Source organism: Pteropus alecto, unplaced genomic scaffold, assembly GCF_000325575.1.
Source record: "Pteropus alecto unplaced genomic scaffold, ASM32557v1 scaffold155, whole genome shotgun sequence".
Lineage (NCBI taxonomy): Eukaryota > Metazoa > Chordata > Mammalia > Chiroptera > Pteropodidae > Pteropus > Pteropus alecto.
Window position 1 is genome coordinate 375,440 of NW_006438113.1, and position 13,981 is coordinate 389,420.

The 13,981-nt window shown below is 35.3% G+C and overlaps 1 protein-coding gene across 1 annotated transcript in view; it reads left to right on the plus strand.

Annotated features, from left to right (window-relative positions):
• Positions 1-13,981, plus strand: part of GLUD1 (glutamate dehydrogenase 1) — a 36,862-nt gene that overhangs the window by 3,513 nt on the left and 19,368 nt on the right. Inside the window, exons 3-4 of the mRNA XM_015592262.2 lie at positions 11,832-11,912; positions 12,435-12,490. Of these exons, the coding sequence (XP_015447748.2) occupies positions 11,832-11,912; positions 12,435-12,490 (137 nt within the window). The remainder of the gene's footprint in view (positions 1-11,831; positions 11,913-12,434; positions 12,491-13,981) is intronic.

Sequence of the window (13,981 nt, forward strand, 5' to 3'; positions counted from 1 at the left end):
GTCCTTATGTGTGTTTGAAAACATCCATGATTGTTCCTGTTAACTTTCTCAGAGTAAATTATGTATTTAATTGGCTGTGGTTCTGGCTGAGACCAGACTAACTTTTTAGAAGAAAGTTTATAATTTAAAAATCATTCAAGAGGAAAGTACAGATTGATAATAGCAATTAACTACAAATAATGGGGGGGGGGAGTGTTAACCCATTGACTTGATTTTAAGAGCAAAAATGCAAAAAGGAAACAGTGGGAGGTAGACAGTCCTTTGTTCTTTTCTTTGAGCAACAGGATGCAGGGGTGGAGGGCAGGAGAGACAGCAGAATCTTGAAGACAATGCAGTATTAGTCCCCCTCATTCTCTGGGATGTAATTGTGTGGTGAATGGAAGTACTTCGGGGAAGACTGCAGAAAATACTGATATTGCCTTCACTGAAAAGTTTCTGACTTCCCTATGCTGAATTGACAACCATCAAAACTTGGGTAATTTTGAATGAACTCACACTTTCTAATAGTTTATAAAGTGCGAGAGTGTGTCTGCATCTGCTACAAGATTTAAAATGTAGACTTTGTAGGTAAATTTAGGATTAACTCAATCTGAAAGTTCAGTTAGATAATTTGTGTGTCTTCTAGCCCTTGGCCCTGAAGTTTTCATTGTTATTGTTGTTGCTACGGTTGTTGTTTTTAATACTTTTTAGTTAAATATGGAACTGTGTCACTATTATAAAGGCCTTTTTATTTCAGAAAAAAAAATGGGGAGTGGGGATAGAAGCTGTAAACACCTTCCCCTCGAGTACCAAATATGCTAAGGAAGGAGAAGCTAATAGTGAAGACCTATATCAGATTGTCATTCTGTCTTACTGCCTCTTTGTGTGAATCCATCTAGCTAGTTTGCTTTCCCTTTTTCCCTGTAAAACCTCCTTGTGCACGAAGGCAAACACTGCTAATTCATTATGCACTGTACACACTTTACGAGAATTGGAGCATTGAAAGTTGGAGGACAAGCAGCAGTATTAAACTCCAATAAAATGGGCAGTGTTGGAATTTTAAGTACAAGAAATGAAAATTGAATATGAACTTTTTGACTTACAGTGGGAAGAAATTGGGTTTAGCACCGGGCTTTTGGGGGGGGGCGTCCAATTATGTTAAAGATACAGAGGGTTCTAGCAAGAACCAGTAAAGACTAAAAATAACTTGGATGTTGAAAATTTCCTAGATAATAGTCTCTGACATGCGACTTCTAGTTTTGTCTTTTTCTATTTTGCATAATAATTAGGTTTTCATAATACAAATACTAAAAAGCTACTAATACCATTTTAATGTAGCATATCAATTCATATATGGCCCATGATTGCTCTACGCAACAAACCCCAATTAAAATAACATGATTCAAATATTCAATGAAAGTTACAAAATGAAAAGTGAAGCGGCTCTACCTCCAATTCTTCCTCGCAAAATGATGAACGATCTTAAATCCAAAACCGTTATCTAAAACTGAGCTAGCTATCCAGGTTAATTAATAATTAATATTTTCCCCTTTCCAAAGGCAAGAATTAATGCAGATGGAAGTTCTCACTATCAAGACTTTAAGTGTTGATGTGTGAAATACTGTTGATAAAGGCAGGAAAGGGTTTGTGGAAAGCAAGAAAACCACCTGGGAGAGGGCTGCTCTGACCTTTTTCATTACCTTTCAGAAAAGCAGTGGTATCTGGGAGATTCTGCCTTCACAAAGCAAGCAGTATCAATGATAGCTAATATTTATGGAGCTCTATGTGTACACCAGACGTTTTGCTAAGAGCTTTTCATGCATCATTGCTTTTATTTCTCATAACAACCTCATGAAATACACTGTTGTCCCCGATTTTCAATGTGGATACTAAGGCTGAAGAGTGTAGTCTCCTTTGGCAAGGTTACATAGCTAGTAAGCAGTGGAGTTGGGGTTCAGACTCCAGTCATTTGATTTCACCCACTTTCTCAATTATCATTGTCTGGAATTTACTCATGTAAAAAGTTACAAATTGTGTATTGGGGTAAGCATTGATTGAGAACCAAGTCATGCCATTGACACAATGATTCCTAACACTGGATCATTTGAAATTTGTTAAAAGCATTAGAAGTCCTACCTTCTTCCCAGTAAGTAAATCCATATTCAAACAACTGTGCATATAAAACTCATTCATAGATGACATCTTTAGAGGCCCATGCTAATTAGTCACTGAAATCACATTTTAAAGAGAGTTTTCCATTTAAAGAGGTTTGAAAAGCTTTGGTGTTAAATGTTTAATGTGTAGCAAGAACAACATTTCTCTACAAAAGTGTTGCTACATGTATCTTTAAGAGTTTCAATGGGATAATTTTTAAATGACTTTCTTTTGAGTGGTTCTTTCTTAAAAACTAAGAAGTCTTAATTAAGGAAATACAGATGACCAATAGACATGAAAAGATGCTCAAGGTCTCTAATCAGAGAAATGCAAATTAAAAACAGTGAGATATCACCTCACACCTATCAGAATGTCTATCTTCAGTAAATCACAGAACAAGTGTTGGGGAGGATGTGGAGAAAAGGGAACTCATACACTGTTGGTGGCATTGGAAATTGGTACAGCCATTGTGGAAAACAATTTAGAGGTTTCTCAAAAAATTAAAAATAGATATGCCTTTTGACTCAGCAATTGCACTTCTGTATATTTATCCAAAGAAAACCAAAACAATAATTGGTAAAGTTCTATACACCCCTATGTTCATGGCAGCACAATTTACAATAGCCAAGATAATGGAAGCAACCTAAATGCCCATCAACAGACGAATGGATAAAGAAGTTATGGTTCATATATACAATGGAATATTACTCAGCCATTTAAAAAAAAATGAAATCCTATCATTTGCAATGACATGGATGGACCTAGAGGTTATTATGCTGAGTGAAATAAGACAGAGATAAATGCCACATAATTCCACTTATATGCAGAATCTAAGGAACAAAAAAAAACAAACATCAAAAACACTCAAATATAGAGGACAATCTGATGACGGCCAGAGGGGAGGGGGGTTGAGGGTCTAGGAGAATGGAGTGAAGGGTTAAAGAAGTACAAATTAGTAGTCGATAGATGGGTATGGGGAGCACAGCATGGGAATGCAGTCTGCATTAATGTAATGGCTAGGCAGAGAGCCAGAGGAGAGAAAGAGCAATTAGTGGGATCGTTTTATAAAATATTTAACTGTCTAACCAATGTACTGTATACTTGAAACTAATAAAAAAAATTTTAAAAAAACACAACATGAATGGCCTTACAGCTATATAGGATTTGGCTGAGTTCACTAAAAACAACATAGAAATAAAACAACAAAATAAAAGATTTTTCCTCAAATTCAAGGCTCTTCTGGCAAAAAAAAAAAAAAAAAAAAAGTCTTTATCAAAAATTGCTATTATTCCTCTTCATTATTCTTGGAAAAACTCTGAGAGACTTAATTTTTCTGAATTGCTTCTTGGCTAGAAGAAAATCTGAACATAAGACAAATGAAAATTATAGAAGTTGTCAGTAATATTCCTTTTGCTGTTTATCACTTTCACAAATATGTCAACATAGGCTTTTTAGAAAGCATTTTGTACATATTGGGCCTTAGGATTTAAATGAACTCTTTTTAATTACTTTTACTAAGAGAAACAAAGGAATAATTAAGTGTAAATTGTACCCATATTGAGTCTTTACTGAATAAGGACTATGTTCATTACAAGCTATAGACTATATTCCAGATAAATCAATTTTTTCCATCCCTTGTAGACAAGAGGTTTTCAACTTTATGCTTAAAGAACGTTCCTTAGTTCATGGGGATTTCTGATAGTTAATGTGTTCACTGCATGTTTTTTAATTGCCTTCTCTGTGTCAGGTACTGTGCTCTGTGCTGAGAGATTGTCCCTAAAAGAGTTAAAAGTAAACCCAAAGCTGATTTTTTTTTTAAATGGTTTTTCATTGATTTCCCTAAAATAGAGTAGAATCCAAAATCTCTTCTGCACTGCATCAGTCTCTCTTTACTTTAAGCTCACAGTATTCTGTTTCCACATTTTCCTTTCCCAGAAACTGTCAATAAGTGACAAGTTGAAAGCACACCAAACAATGTGTTGCTGCAAAAAGAGTTCAAAGAGGGTACCAGGAAGAGACAGCTGGAAGAAGTAGGTAAAGCTGTATAGGAGTTAAATAGGGGAAAGGTCATTTAAAAGAGAAGTAGAGGGGTGGCTTCAGCTCAGGTAAGAGGTGGAACTATGTATGATGGGGTCATGGGGACAGACTGTGTATTTGTAAATAGTGAGAATTAAGGTTGTGACATGATAAATATTTATTTGGCCTCCTGTGCCTCCCTTTCCCTTCTAACACAGAGCTAAAATCCTTGTAATTTCTGAGTAATAGGAGTGCTAGGTGCATCTTTTGTTTAACTATTTGGTTTTGACTCCAGTTCCTGACACAGAGCTCATAAAACCCTTGTAATTTCCTGAGTTGTAGGGGTTAGTAGGAGCATCTTACACAGAGTTCTTAGATCTCTTGGAATTTCCTGGGTGATAGGAACATGTTTTGACATGAGACAATCTTTTTTTTTTTTTAATGGTGACATTGGTTAAGAAATCCAGTAAGTTTCAGCTTTACACTTTAACAGTAAGCATATATATATTTACATTGTGTATTCACCTCCCATAGTTAGATTTCTTTCTGTCACCACATATTTAACCCCTCTTTACCCCGTCTACCTCCTCCCTCTCTCCATCCCCTATCCTCTGGTAACCACGAGTCTATAGCCCATGTCCATGAGCCTCTGTTTGTCCTGTTCATTTGTTGCTTTTAGGTTTATATCCCACATATAAGTGATATCATGTGATTTTCAACTTTTTCGGTCTGGTTTATTTCGCTTAGCATGATTTCATCTTGAGGTATGGACCTAAAGACAACTCTTGATTGACTTCTAGATAGCTTCAAGATGGCGGTTAGCCACCCGAAAGACAAAGCCATGATTAGAGGCTTGGAACTTTCAACCCCCTATGATCCAGGAAGGGGAGAGGTACACTAGAGTGAGTTAATAATCATGCCTATGTGAAAGACCCTCCTAAAAATGCCTAAGCTACTGGGTTTGGAGAGCTTCCCCGTATGCATTCATGTACCAGGAGAATGGTGTGCCCCAACTTCTCAGAGACAGAAGCTCCCACACTCAGAACCCTTATAATAAACTGGTAAACATAAGTAGTGTTTCCCTGACTTCTGTGAGCCATTATAGCAAATTATCAAACCTGAGGAGAGAGTTGTGAGAGCCTCTAATTTGTAGCCAAGTTGGACAGAAGTGTGGGCACCACATACTTGTGACAGAAATAGAGAGAAGTCTTGTGGGACAGAGCCCCATGGGGTCTTCACTAACTTCGGGTGTCAGTGTCAGAATTTAATTAAATTACAGGACATCCAGTTGGTATTCTCAGAGAACCGGAGAATTGTTTCGTGTTGAAAACCCACAGATTTGGTATCAGAAGTGCATGAGCAGAAACAGTTCTCCTTTGAGGTTTGTTATATGGATAATGATAAGCCTAGGAGGGCACAGAAAGCTATACAGCAGTGGAACTGAGAATGAAGTGATAGGTGATAGCACAGGAAATGGAAAGTAAAAAACAGATAAAATTTCGAAAAAAAGGATAGTATTACTGAACAGGTAGGATATATAGAATGAAGAACCACAAGATAACTCAAATTTCTAGCCTAAGACACTGGTAGAGAAAAAAAAACAGTATCAGGGACAGAAAACTGTTATTAGGAAAGAGGAATGGGTTTGAAAATAAGGGAAATATGGTTTAAAATGATCTTAGGAAAATTGGAATTACAGGCATATACATTCACAATCTTACCTTTGCAAAGCACAGCCTCTACCGGTGGTGCCTATCCATATCTTGTCTCCTGTCTCCCTATAATTCTTCTCTTCCTCTCTTAAGATCCGTCTCAAATACCACCTGGACTTGTAAATAATTTGTATGAAACTGGATATCTGAAATTTCAAGCTTTTACCCCCTTTGAACCTTTTTATAGCAAGTTACTGTTAATCTTAAGCTAAATGTCATCCAGCTTCATATTCATCAGTTTTAACTAGCATCATTTCCAAAACCTGTTTGGTATAGTGTGACTAAGTTTGCTGCTAGAATCATCAGAATAAGGAATCTTATTAAAAACTTGTCAAGATTCTCTTTTAAATGTGTATTCTTTCTTCCATTCATCGGGCAATAAGTTAAATACTCAAGCACAAAACAAAGCTATATGTTCTATAGATATGTATATATATATATATATAAATGCAGAGAAATGATTTGGAAGGATACATAAATACATTTAAGTTGCTAAAAATGTCACCCCAAGGAGGTTTGGAGTCACAAATGGTAATCAGAGGAGACTTCGGCTTTTTCTGTATTTAAATTTTGATGAAAACGTACATGTTATATAATTTTAAATTTCTTAATGAAATGAAATACTTTTATTGCATTTTTCAAATATCAGTTAAACATTTGTTTTCCAGAGATTTTAAGTTTGTCTCTTCAAACTGCTTAAAGTAAAGATTTTGATAATGAGTTAAAACACTTAAGTGTTTGTTTTCCAATCTTCTTAACATAGTATATGGTGACTGTCAAAAGGTATGATTTTGCTTAGCTCCTATACTAAATGCTCATTCCCAGTGCTGGATGAGTTTTTATCTGAGACATCTAGTATTTTACAGGGTCGTTACTTGCTGATAGGTACTAGTTCCTCACTGTGTCTTTGCCTTTCCTCATTTTTAATTATGTTGTGTTGTTCTATTACATTAGTTACAAATTTACATTAGTATTAAGTGAGAAAATAGATCCTACTGAATAAATGGCAAGAGTGTTCCTGCATGAATTTTAGGAGTTCTAAGACATTTTTTGCTTCCCTGGGGGTTCTAAGCTTATGGTAGAGTTCTCGATTACAGAAGAAATAGTCTCTGAAAAGTGAGAGAATACAGTTGGAAATTGGATTTCTGATGAATAAATCAAACCCTATTAAAAGATCTAGGTTCAGGTAATTTTAAAAACCATTTGAATTTTCATGAATGTGTTTAATGATTCATCATTAGAAACAACGGTGACTTAGTTGCTAGGAGCTTTTTTTGTGTTTCTGGTTTTGAGTCAGCTAGCAAACGGAAAAAAAAAATAAGCAAATTCAAGCTACTCAGTTGTGGTTTTCACTGACATTTTTGAGCTGGTGTGTTTTCTTCATCACCACAGCAACTTCGGCTAGTTTTTTGCTTTTGATTTTTATTTCTCCTATAAAAACTTAATATACCCCAATTGTTAGACTCTTGAGGATAGTAAGGAATATCTTTGTTAATTAAGAGGCAGAGAAATGCTTTGTGCTGTGTATAGTTTGCAGATGTCTGCATTTCATTAATGTTCTTTTGAAACATCTGGATACCAGTTAGCTCAAAATAATGAAATAGTAAGTTAATTTCTCTTGAATAAAAGGGATGATTTCAAAGTTCCCATTGTAGTAAGTACTTAAATCTATCTGCAGCCCCTCCCCACAACTTTACCAAGTTTGATAAATAATAAACATTTTCATGTGTGGTGTTTTTGGTTTCGATGAACTGAAAGCACAGATTACTCTGTCAGCCCATGAGAATGTGGTCCTTGATTTTGACTCATTTCTAAGGATATGTCTTTTGGTCCATAGCTGTGTTATCACCCCATCACTTGCTAATTTAGCCAGATTTTTTATTCAAAGTTCCTCCATTCTATGAATCTCTTACACCTGCCAGCACTGTTGTTCAAAGACTTGGTTGATTTCTTCGCAAACTATAGTATGCTAGTGTCAACAGAAGCTAACAGATAGTGCTCTAAGACTTTAGGATACCCCCCCCAAAAAAACTATAATTTACTTCATTTCTAAAATAAAATTTTCGTTGCTTTTAGTTTCTGTCCATGTGTGTCCATCCGATACCCAATGGTCCTGTTCATCTTTAGCCTTCTCTGCCACTGCCCATCCCACCGTAAAGGAGGAAAGGCTTGGTTTTATAAAAAGTGAGAATATTCAGACTGCCAATATGATCCTCCTTCATTTTGCTTTAAAACATTTAAAGATTTTCTGGTTTTCCTGTATGTGTCTGTGTCTTACTGTTATTTGGCATTATCAAACAACTTTGTCTTCAAATCAAGTATTAAAATAGGCATTCAAAAATGCTAAGTTTTCCCTTTCTTTGAGAACTTTGAAGTATTTATTACATGATTTTGTCCTTTGGTGCTCCAATTCTGCTAATTTCTTCTAATCTACTGAATTTTCAAATTTAGTAGAGCATAGCCTCTTTTTGCAGTCATATTCTTAGTAGCCGTTAGAAAGTGGTTGAGAATTTTCAGGCGACAGTATATTTTTAGTAATTATCTTTGGTTTCCAATCCCAGAAGAGGAAGAGCAACTAGCTTTCTCTGGGTGTGGTAACTCCTTTATTACTGAAGTTTGTTTTGTCTCAAGTATTGCAATGGAGTATTTTACTTATGAGAGTACTTTAAGATTTTCTGCTTTTCTAATTAACAATTTAAGTAACCCTATACTAAGTAGTATATCTGCCAACTTCCAGAAGTAATGTTGGTGATTAGTTAGAAAGTTAAAATGAAAATGTGTTTCTTCTTTAGCCCAGGCTATACCACCTTAACCTGTATTTGCTTCTGACCCCCTCTAGGCCCCCACCCTTATCTGCTCCAGCCCTTGTTCCCCTGACTTTCCTTATAGTGCCTCCCTGCCTCCATTCATTAGTTCATTGGTTCATAGCCCGCAGAAAATGCCTGTGGTGTAAGGTAATTTATGCAACTTCTGAGTCTTGGCTGGCTGTTGAGCGTTCTAAATGGGTGCGGCTAAGAAAGAAATTTTTGCTTTACAAACAGGAATTCCAGGGTTCTATCCAGTGGAAACATGTTTTTTTTCATACGTGCAGTTTCTGACTCATTATCCTAGGACTTTTGCAGAAACTAGACATTTACATTGTATTATAAACGGAAGGGTCTGGATTCTAATTAGCATGTACGTCTTAAAACACCAGTTTTCTCCACTATTCAGTAGAGTGTTCCTATGAAAACTTTCCTAAGTCAAAATGATGTAAAGTGAAGAAGCAATTACCATTAGTTTGTATGGAAAATGTTTGAGCATACCCTAACTCCCCAAAAGATAACTTACCAAATCATACCAAATAACATATAAAACCTAAAATAACCCTAACATATAAAAACAGTGCTGCTCCTGTTGCTCAGGGTACAGCTCACTGCATAACAGACGCTGATTTTTCATAAAAGTGAAAATCTCTTCAGATTTCTTTTGGTTAGCGTAAATAGGTACTAACGTAGGTCTTTCATAAAAGTGGAGTGACGTAACTCAAAAAGCAGAGAATACCTGTAGTATTAAGATTACTATCTGATTTATGATTATTACTATTTCAAGACATTTTTTAGTTTCCCACTGAATGCATTACTTGTAAGCACTGGGTAAGGCAAAGTAACTTTTTCCTCCACGTAAGGAAACAGGAAAAATTAAAATAGTGACTATTTCTATGAACTCTTAAAAAGTAAATGAAAAACATGCTTTACATGTAATAGGAGGAATACTGATTAATAGTAAACTATTTTACTATCCCCATGAATTTATCTTGAGAAGTAGTGAAATCAAGTTACATTAAGCTGTTCGTTTAAATTCTTATTAATTGAGACTTTTAAGAAATAAATTTATTTGCCACTAGTTTGTATTACTTTTAATAGCAATCATAAGAGTTGAAATTGAAGTATTGGCCATTTGCAGACATTGTACCAGCAACCTCACATGCATTGTCCCATGCAATTCTGACATGAAGCCTAAGAAAGCAGTGTTTGCACCTCCCCAGGTGAGCAAGCACAGACACCAACAGCAGATGCTACTGGGCCAGGGTCACTGGTTAGGAAGTACTGGACACTGCATCGCACCCACAGCCTTGGCCTAACATAGTTTTGCATTTTGTTTAAAGATATCAATGCTTGGTCTTAATATTACTTACAAATTTTATTTTGTTTTTCTATGGAGTACTTTTTAGGTCCTTGCACTTTTGCTCTTTAGTACTTTATAGTCCTTTCATATGTATAGACACTTTTGATGAATTGTGTAGAACTTTACATGTTTATGGAAAAGATTAATCTTAGGCACCAGGAATTAAAGCAGTAAACAAAACAAAGTGTGTCTTCATGGTGGAAAGCCAGACAGGAAACAAGTATGTAAAAAAATGAGTGGTAAAACATTAAATAAGGTAGAAGGGGCTAGAAAGTGGGGTGAGGAAAAGGTGCTATTTTAAGTAGGGTGTTCAGGGATGGCTTCTGGAAATGAAGAAAATTTGTTCATTTGTTTGTTTCTTTCAGTGAAAATTTATTGTATTTAGAATTAACTAGCTGGACTCAGTTTAGATGATCCCAGTTTTGTTGGCAACATCCAAAGCATCATAGTTAGGAGCCAGCCGAACATATGCCATCTTCTCTCCATCAGGCCTGATCAGGGTGTTGACTTTGGCCATGTCATTTCATAGAGCTTCACAGCCTGTTTGATCTGGTGCTTATTGGCCTTGATATCCACAATGAACACAAGTATATTGTCTTCTATCTTCTTCGTGGATGACTCAGTAGTCAGGGAGAACTTGATGATAGCATAGTGGTCAAGCCTGGGGGAAGTAAAATGGGGTCACCTGGCCTAAGCCCAGTAGAACGATAGGCCTTCTTTTGGAGCTCAAGTGCATCGGACAATTGAAGAAAGTTTTTAACAGACCTGAACAAAATGGATAAGGAAGCAAACTGTACAGAATTTCTATATGCTAAAAAATAATGATCATTTCTCATTCCTAAACTTTTAATAACAAATAAATTTACTCCACATATATTCTAAGAGCCCATTATATGTAAGATGTAGTTGTTCTAAGAGCTCAGTTTTCTAAATATAATTGTTTTGTTTTTCCAGTAGGCCAAAAAAATAAGTTCAGCTTCAGAATTTGCTCTTTATAATCATATACACAATAGATAAAATTCTCAGATAAAAGACTCAGAGTTGCCTATCTGCTTGACCACCTCCTATCCTTGCAGAAAAAGTGAAGAGAATTGCTCATCTCCAAGGAGAGATGACTTTCTCAGCTTTTATCTCTTGGTTAAAAGAGGCTAGCAATAGGTGAGGATAGTAATGGGAGGACCTCTCGGTATACCTGTTTAAAGCCAAAACCTCTATTTAGATAGCCGATATCCAAGTTGAATCTGTCAGATCCTGTTGACTGTCCATTTGCCTATATCTATGTTATAAGAAAGCAAAAGTCTTAAACTCTCTGCCACTAAATCACCCAAACCAAAAAGTAAAAGAAACTAAAAAAGCCTTCGCCAAGTTAGTTGCCCTTATAAAAGTGTAAAAACCATTCATTTGAAGGTAATTGTCTTGTGAAATCATGGTTACTATTACTCCCCATGGGGTCGTAAGTCCCTGAAGGACAAAACTAGTTCTTATTCCTCTCTAAATCCCCAGGAATTCTGTTTGATGCTCGCATACCCTACTCCATATCTACAGAAAGCAAAAACTGGACTTCAACACCAGTCTTTTTCTCTTAGCTCTCAGAATACTTAAAATCAAATTCAGTATTCATTCTGTAGCTCTTTCTAGGTGTTTATTTATTTTCCTTTTGAGCTTTCATATTGCCTTTTCATCAAAATGTGAGGATATTTAATTTGTGGCATATTTGTAACCTGTCAGAAACATGTTCTAAATACATCCCCTTCTTTCTAACCACCACTCCCCCCCACCCCATTTTTATTTAAACACCACCAGGTATTCGTTACAGCACTGATGTGAGTGTAGATGAAGTAAAAGCTTTGGCTTCTCTGATGACATATAAGTGTGCAGTGGTTGGTAAGTAAGTGACCTTTGTTTCTACTCTGGGGAAATATGTTTACATACAAGATTATTTTTCAGATGTTAGAGAAATAGACTTTGTCAGAACTGATTTTTTTTAAGTTGCACTGTTTAAGGCTTACATCATTTTTCAATTTGTCTTAAGATTAAGTCTTTTTAAATGGGGAACTTTTTATAGCAACTAATTACATCTTCTCTAAGCATAGATCTTTGTTTAAAGCCCCTTTTATGCTCTGTAAATAAGACCAAATCATAGAAGGAAATTAAATATGCTGTTAACTTTTAGAAGTAGTAAAGTACACTGATTAAATATGCATTGTAACTTGCCTAGGCTTATCACATCTGTTCACTAGAATTTTGAAGTACAATATTTCAGAAGAGGTCAGTATGAGTTTATTGCATGAATTTTCTGAAATTGAAGCTTAAAGCATCCCACATTTTTGTGATATTAACATAGTGTTGTTGTCTTAATTTTGTTAACCTTTATATGGAATAACAACTTTCAGCCTTCTATTTCAGATGTGCCATTTGGGGGTGCCAAAGCTGGTGTTAAGATCAATCCCAAAAACTACACCGTAAGTATTAAAGTGACATTTGTGCACATGGTACATTTACAGAGGAGTCGAAATTGGTAGACGACTGTATATCTTCCATGCTAGTGAGATTAATGGTCTCTATTTCCTTTTAAAAGGAATAGAAAAACAAGTAAATAACTCATTGAGTGTTTGCCATATAAAAAGTCATCTGCTAAACATCAATGTCTTTTTTTCATTTTCTTACTTGGTTAAAAAGGAATTAATACCTTCGTATTTTGGGGCACTTATCCATGATTATAAATTACTATGATCTGAGATTTTTATATCAGGATCTCAAGATTCCAGTGACAAATATCTTAAGTAATCTGGTAAATATCTTATTGTTTATGTTGTCAGTTCCAAGATAATTAAAGCTAGTTGTTCTTGTGTTTTATAGTACCAAATTAACATCTGTATACAAATATAAATATATGTGATTTTATTCTTTTAAAAATTAGCCATTTAAATGAAACTATACCATAGGGATTACTCATAGGGTCTTATATTAATAACAAAGAGAACAGGAACTAGGATTTGAGTCCTACTTCTACTCTGTATAACCTAATTTCTGATCTCTCATTTTCTTATCTTTAAAATGGAAATGCCTACTTGAGTTCTGAGAAGAACAAGATATATGAAAATGTCCTATAATATGATATAACTATTATTATAATAATAGTTATATGATATAACTATTTATAATAGTTATTTATCATAGAAAATTTATCATAGAAAATATGATACAACTATTATTTTTTCTGTCAAAAAATTTTTAAATTAGTTTAAAGTATACAGCACATTGGTTAGACATATAGTTCATAAAACGATCCCCCCAATCGCTCCCTCCTTCCCCTGGCCCTCCACCTAGCCAACATATTAATGCTAACTGCACTCCCTCTGCCATGCTCCCCATCCCCGTGACCATCCATCAGCTACTATTTTGTACTTCTTTAACCCTTCACCCCATTCTCCCAACTCCCTCTGTCCGTCACCAAATTGTCCACTACATTTGTGGGTCTGTTTTTAATTAGTTTTTTTTGTTCCTTAGATTCGCATGTAAGTGAAATCATATGGTATTTATTTTTCTCTATCTGATTTAAATACCTTCTAGGTCCATCAAGGCAATATATATTTCCATCTCCTTCCTTTTAGTCCGTGTGTTTTTTAATCTGAAGTGAGTTTCTTGTAGGCAGCATGTAGGGGTCTTGTTTTCTTATCCATTCATTTACTCTATCTTTTGGTTGGAGCACCTAAATTCTTTTCCATTTGAGGTACTTATTGATAGGAATGTAGTTGTTACCATTCTTTACTCCTGTTTTTGATAAATGTTTTTTCTTCTTAAACAAATCCCTCCAACATTTCCTGTAATACTGGCTTAGTGTTGGTAAATTCCTTTAGCTTATTTTTGTCTGGGGAGCTCTTTATTTGTCCTTCAACTCTAAAGGATAGCTTTGCTGGATGAAGTATTCTTGGTTGTAGATCCTGGGATTT